The sequence below is a fragment of the Oncorhynchus keta genome, chromosome 4, assembly GCF_023373465.1.
Source record: "Oncorhynchus keta strain PuntledgeMale-10-30-2019 chromosome 4, Oket_V2, whole genome shotgun sequence".
Taxonomy (NCBI): domain Eukaryota; kingdom Metazoa; phylum Chordata; class Actinopteri; order Salmoniformes; family Salmonidae; genus Oncorhynchus; species Oncorhynchus keta.
This window is the reverse complement of record NC_068424.1, coordinates 74,236,142-74,243,071: the sequence shown is the minus strand read 5'-3', so window position 1 is coordinate 74,243,071 and position 6,930 is coordinate 74,236,142. Positions and strand designations below refer to the sequence as shown.

The 6,930-nt window shown below is 41.9% G+C and overlaps 1 protein-coding gene across 1 annotated transcript in view; it reads right to left on the bottom strand.

Annotated features, from left to right (window-relative positions):
* Positions 1-2,782: 2,782 nt before the first annotated feature.
* Positions 2,783-6,930, bottom strand: part of LOC118375493 (cohesin subunit SA-2-like) — a 49,342-nt gene continuing 45,194 nt past the window's right edge. Inside the window, exon 32 of the mRNA XM_052515394.1 lies at positions 2,783-5,419. Coding sequence (XP_052371354.1) covers positions 5,396-5,419 — 24 coding nt within the window. The 3' untranslated portion in view covers positions 2,783-5,395. The remainder of the gene's footprint in view (positions 5,420-6,930) is intronic.

The following is a 6,930-nucleotide window of genomic DNA, read 5'->3' as shown; positions in this document are numbered from 1 at the left end:
TCACACCAGAGCATACTCACACCAGAGCAGGGCAGTGAGAGATTCTAGACATACTCACACCAGAGCAGGGCAGTGAGAGAGATTCTAGACATACTCACACAGAGCAGAGCAGGGCAGTGAGAGATTCTAGACATACTCACACAGAGGGCAGTGACTAGACATACTCACCAGAGCAGGGCAGTGAGAGAGATTCTAGACATACTCACACCAGAGCAGGGCAGTGAGAGAGATTCTCATACTCACACAGAGCAGGGCAGTGAGAGAGATTCTCACAGACATACTAGACATACTCACCAGAGCAGGGCAGTGAGAGAGACATACTCACACCAGAGCAGGGCAGTAGATTCTAGACATACACACAGAGCAGGGCAGTGAGAGATTCTAGATTCTGAGAGATTCTAGACATACTCACACCAGAGCAGGGCAGTGAGAGATTCTAGACATACTCACACCAGAGCAGGGCAGTGAGAGAGATTCTAGACATACTCACACCAGAGCAGGGCAGTGAGAGAGATTCTAGACATACTCACACCAGAGCAGGGCAGTGAGAGATTCTAGACATACTCACACCAGAGCAGGGCAGTGAGAGATTCTAGACATACTCACACCAGAGCAGGGCAGTGAGAGAGATTCTAGACATACTCACACCAGAGCAGGGCAGTGAGAGAGATTCTAGACATACTCACACCAGAGCAGGGCAGTGACAGGCATCATGGACACATGTTTGAGTAAGTTCAGGGCTGAGAAAGGAACCTTTTACACCAGTTTCTAGACTTCACACCAGAGCAGGGCAGTGAGAGATTCTACATTTGTCATTCTGAAGGCATCATGGACACATGTTTGAGTAAGTTCAGGGCTGAGAAAGGAACCTTTTAAGTTTCCTTACACAGTGGCACTTTGTCATTCTGAAAGGAGGGATGACGAGAGAGAAGTCTGATGAGAGGGGGATAGACCTCTCCAGATCTTTCAGTAGCGTATTGAATGAAACACTTCCCTTCACATCCCTCTATTCCGCTCATCTCTTCAACTCTTTCCTTCTCTGCACCATTCACCAGATCACAGGCAGCAGCCTTAGTGAATGTATCCCTTCCCTCGTTCCCTGCACTACTCCAACGAGCAGCCAATGACTGGGGGTTCTTTAGCGCTGCGTTTAACAGAGGTCTCCAGTCTTTCATCTACTGCCAGAATCTCCTATAACAGCCATGGACTGCATCTCTCCCTCCTCCTCTAGAGAGACAAACTGATTGCTGCCAGCATGGGGGAGCGGTGCCCTGCATAACTTGTAACAGTAGATAGAAAATAAACAATGTATAAAGAAGATGGGAGTGATATGGAACGATACACTAGTTAGAATATCAGAAGTGGGATGGAAGTTGGACTTTGATTTTCTATTGTTGAATCGATAGTCTTAACAGTGGCTACGCACTCAATATATACACTACACAGGCTGCTCAACCTATTAACAGTAAGACACCAGCTATATACACTGAACACAGGCTTCTCAACCCATTAACAGTAAGACACCAGCTATATACACTGAACACAGGCTGCTCAACCCATTAACAGTAAGACACCAGCTATATACACTGAACACAGGCTGCTCAACCCATTAACAGTAAGACACCAGCTATATACACTGAACACAGGCTGCTCAACCCATTAACAGTAAGACACCAGCTATATACACTGAACACAGGCTGCTCAACCCATTAACATTAAGACACCAGCTATATACACTGAACACAGGCTGCTCAACCTATTAACAGTAAGACACCAGCTATATACACTGAACACAGGCTGCTCAACCCATTACATTTACATTTAAGTCATTTAGCAGACGCTCTTATCCAGAGCGACTTACAAATTGGTGCATTCACCTTATGACATCCAGTGGAACAGCCACTTTACAATAGTGCATCTAAATCTTCAGTAAGACACCAGCTATATACACTGAACACAGGCTGCTCAACCTATTAACATTAAGACACCAGCTATATACACTGAACACAGGCTGCTCAACCCATTAACAGTAAGACACCAGCTATATACACTGAACACAGGCTGCTCAACCCATTAACAGTAAGACACCAGCTATATACACTGAACACAGGCTGCTCAACCCATTAACAGTAAGACACCAGCTATATACACTGAACACAGGCTGCTCAACCTATTAACATTAAGACACCAGCTATATACACTGAACACAGGCTGCTCAACCCATTAACATTAAGACACCAGCTATATACACTGAATACAGGCTTCTCAACCCATTAACATTAAGACACCAGCTATATACACTGAACACAGGCTGCTCAACCCATTAACAGTAAGACACCAGCTATATACACTGAACACAGGCTGCTCAACCCATTAACAGTAAGACACCAGCTATATACACTGAACACAGGCTGCTCAACCCATTAACAGTAAGTGTATAAAGCTGTTATCTTAAAGACAAAGCAGCTCTGACACAGTGTCGTAACAGGACCACCCTTGTCATGAGTCTTCTTGACTCATGAGAAACAGAACGTGAGAAGCCTGTGCTTCAAAGGCTACTCTGACACTTGATATGCAACAAGAAAACCCAAACATGTTTGTGTCTGGGATTTGTGCGCCTATATAGTGCATGGGGCCCTGGCCAGTAGAGTAGGGAATATAGTCTTTCATTTCTGAGAAAACATCACCCCCTTGTGGCAATGAGTAACTGTGGTAAAATAAACTAAAAATGGTTTCATTTCAAACAATGCGAACTGATGAAATAAAAATCACAGCACTCATGTCGAGTTGGTTTACTTTTAATCCAAAAGTGACTGTCTCCAGACAAGTAAAAATCTGACTGAGTGACAATAGCATGAGGAACAAACAATACCACGGAAGTGTGTGTGTGTGTGTGTACGTACGGACGCATGTGAAAAGATTAAAACACACAAATGGCCAAAAAGGAAAAACACAAATGAAAATAAAGCTTGATGTTTGTTTTATATACAGGAAGGTTCAAATAAAGGAATTATACCAATGTAGTGGTAGTAAGTGACAAAACAAAAGCCACAGTCATTTTTACTCCAAAATATTTACTTACATAAAATAATAATTAGGTAAAACACACAGGCTGTTTGTATCTACTTCATCGACATCACATCTGGACCATCTCGAATGTTCTCTGTCGTCATAAAACACCAATAATCACCTTTCATGGCTTCCTCTGACATGGAAGAAAGTTGAGAGAAAACAAATGTAGGCCCTTTCCAGAAACAATCCCAAGCACCCCTAGTGTCACGAGGCCCAACCAAATCTCATCTACATAATCTTTCCGGGGCTACCTCAAGCCTAACCCCGAGGTGCTAGTGTAGATCTATAGTAATTTGATGGGTATAAGCAATACGATAGTAGCTTCACCATTTACCTCTGATAGACTAGTTGGGATGAAGCCAAATTGCTTATACCTTACCCATTCCTATCAGATATACACAGGTGCCTTGGAGAGTCTAGGTATATAGGCATAGAATGAATAGAATGGGGAAAAGCACCCCTTAGACAATATGAATTTCATTCTAGTAATACTATTTCTATGGGGCTAGGGGCCGTTTCTGGACAGGGCAGTTGATTTCCTTCCACTATAGCATGTTTAAGGCTCAGGCATGGAATGATTACAAAGTAGATAGATTTACCTCAGTAGACAAAACATTTAATTAAAACTTATGGACGACATAATAGTTCATGTCACATTTAAGCTTTGTCTAGCTGCCAGAGTGCTGCCACTGTTGAAAAGTGTCCCAAATGGCACCTTATTCCCTATATAGTGCACTACTTTTGACCAGGGCCCATAGGGAATATAGGGCCTGGTGAGGGCACTAGGGAATAGGGTACCAATTGGGATGAAAACAATCAACTTTTCTATAGGATTATAATGATGACTGGTTTTTAGTTAGTTACACAGTTTTATATTGTGGAGTTTCGCAACAGGACATTATTATTACTCATGGATGTTGAGAATCTTAAAGCTGAAATTTCACAAGCCAGATTTATTTTCTCATAATGAGTCTCATCCAAACTAATTTACACGTAGGAAAAACGGTAGAAACCCCAAGACGTTAAGAAAGAAAAAAATACAAATTTAAAAATCTTCCGACACCTGACTACCCATGCTTTTCATTTTAAACAGTTTTACTTACACATTTCTGAAACATTAACTGTAGGTTGAACATTTTAATAAAACAAAACAAAAAAGCACAGTTATAAAATCAGCACCGATTCATATATAACTTTATTTAAAATTTAGAGATAGCTATTTCAACACTAAATATGCTGGATTTTCTGGAGATGGAGAAATGTATTTTGTGTGTATTAGCGTGCTGCTTGCCTGTCTCGGAGTCAGCACAGCGGTGGCACTACCAGAGAGAAAATCACCTCGCTGTCCGTTGAGAGAGAAAACTCCACAGATAGGTAGAAGGGTGCAAATCTTTGGGTAAGCTTCAGGACTTGTGTGACAGCCTAGTTCCTTGTTAAACACTTTTTGTCTGCATACCAAATGGCACCCTATTCCCTATATAGTGCACTACTTTTGAGATGCATCCTGGGCCTCTTCACAGCAACTACTGGGATCCTCAGTAAGACGGTATCCAACCACCACAGAATGGAAACAGTACCCACACATCTGGATGTGCCGAACGTTGCAAGAAACTACACTGAAGCGTTTACAACAGCGTGCCGTTATTTCTACGTGTTTCGTATGAAGGAATCTGCTCTTGGAAAACGGTTGTGTCCTTTACTTGGGCCAACGGTTGGATGCGTGTTGCTACATCCATGACTCTTACAGCTGATCTAGTCAACAGGTCACCAACTGAACCACCAGCAGTCGTCATCACAACCACAGAACCAACAGATTCTGACAGTCCAACATGGAGGAAAGTAAAACTGAAAATAGCATAAAGACCATGTCCATCCACTACTACTACAGCACAGCTAGCTACCTTTCCTACTAACAACCTGTTTATAAATTACTAGACCACACCGGGTTACTCACTATACTAGCATAGAGACAGGGTTAGAAGACATTTAAAAATCTCATTCCATCTCCATTTGGAAGAAAAATAAAACATTCTAGAATAATGGAACTTTCTTCAGACTAAATGTCGAGGATTCCTTTAGGTTTGAAGCTAACGAAGAGGAAAAGCTTACCCAAGGATTATAAAAGTATTTTATTTTCATTCAGTTCCCTCTGAGCAAGCAACACTGTGTGTGTGTGTGTGTGTGTGTGTGTGTGTGTGTGTGTGTGTGTGTGTGTGTGTGTGTGTTAGACCATGGAGGATAAATCAGAGAAGACTTCAGATCCACATCTTAACTTCTCCATAAATACAAAATGCCTCTCTCCTCTTCGTCTACAAATACCAGTTTAAAACATGGACACTCCAAGGACCTGCAGAGACAAAAGTGATCATTACACATCTGTAAAAGCACTTAGCAACAACATGTCGGTCTTACGTATTACTATAGTGAGGCTAAACCAACCGCCCAGATCTCATCTCGACTATTGGAAGTCTGGAGAACTTCAGAAATGAATGGTGTTTTAATGAAGTGGCAGTCAAAGCTACTCAGAGTAGAAATGAAGCATTCAATGTTTCCCCTAAAGAGAGGCATTGCCTTGATCTAGCTTTTTGTTTTCCTCCTGTGTTGGACAAAGGTTCAGTAGCCTATGAGGAGTTAGTTTGTACGTTATGCATGCTAGCTTGTTGCATCACGAGACCGCTGTGCTCCACCCCTTTGCACCCCTTCTTCCTGGAGGAGAACGTCCCCAGGCTTTCCAACAGAAAAAGATCAAAAGGAATGTATTCAACCAAATGATCTTCCACATTTAACCCAACACCTCTGAATCAGAGAGGTGCGGGGGGGTTGTCTTAATCAACGTCTACATCATCAGCGTCCGGCTCGTATTTTTCGAAGCAGCAATCATTTGGTTACCGGCCCAAAAGTTCTTAACCGCTCAGCTTTCTGCTGCCTCAGGATGTGTAAAGCCTGGGCTTCCTAATATTACAATAAATATCAGAGGTTGGAACCTAAATTATTTTCCAATCATTCAGTTCTGAACAGAACGATAATTATTTTCCAATCATTCAGTTCTGAACAGAACCATAATTATTTTCGTTCCATTCCACTGTTCTGACCAGCAAAATCAAGTTTTGAACCGGTTCAAAATCAAAAATAAGTAACGGTTTATATCGATCCTTTCTGAAATACATTTATTTATTTTTAAATTTTGTGAGACATTAAATTACTTCACCAATCACGCAGTGAGGACAGAGCAGCTTGCTATGGAGAAATGAACACATTTATCTGAAATGGGTCTTCCGCATTTAAACCAACCCCTGAATGAGAGAGGTGTGTAAGGCTGCTTTAAATCGGCATCCACGTCTTCGGCGCCCGGGGAACAGTGGGTTAAGTGCCTTGCTCAAGGGTAGAACAACACATTTGTACATTGTCAGCTTGGAGATTCGGTCGAGTAACCTTTCGGCTACTGGACCAACACTCCTACCCGCCAGCCTACACACGCAATGATTTACAGCTGGCAGACAGACACTGGGTGCCAGCTAGAATTGTTAATGTGATGCATCTCAATAGGAAAATGATGATTTTACACAATATAGAAACCTAATAATCCACTAAATGACTTTGTAATTTCAATGACGTGTATTCATAACATCTTAGCTTTTATAATAAACTAACTGTCATTACAATGTTACATATTAGTTTATTTTAGTTGATTGGTTTGTAAGTAAGCTTTTCACATTAAGGTCAACACCTGTTGTTTTCGGTGCATGTGACGAATACAATTTGATGTGGTATTTCCTGGCGGTCTCCAGTCTCAGTATTAACCAGGCCGACCCTGAACAGGCGTGTTTAGGGTGGTATGGCCACAAGCGTAGTGGTGAC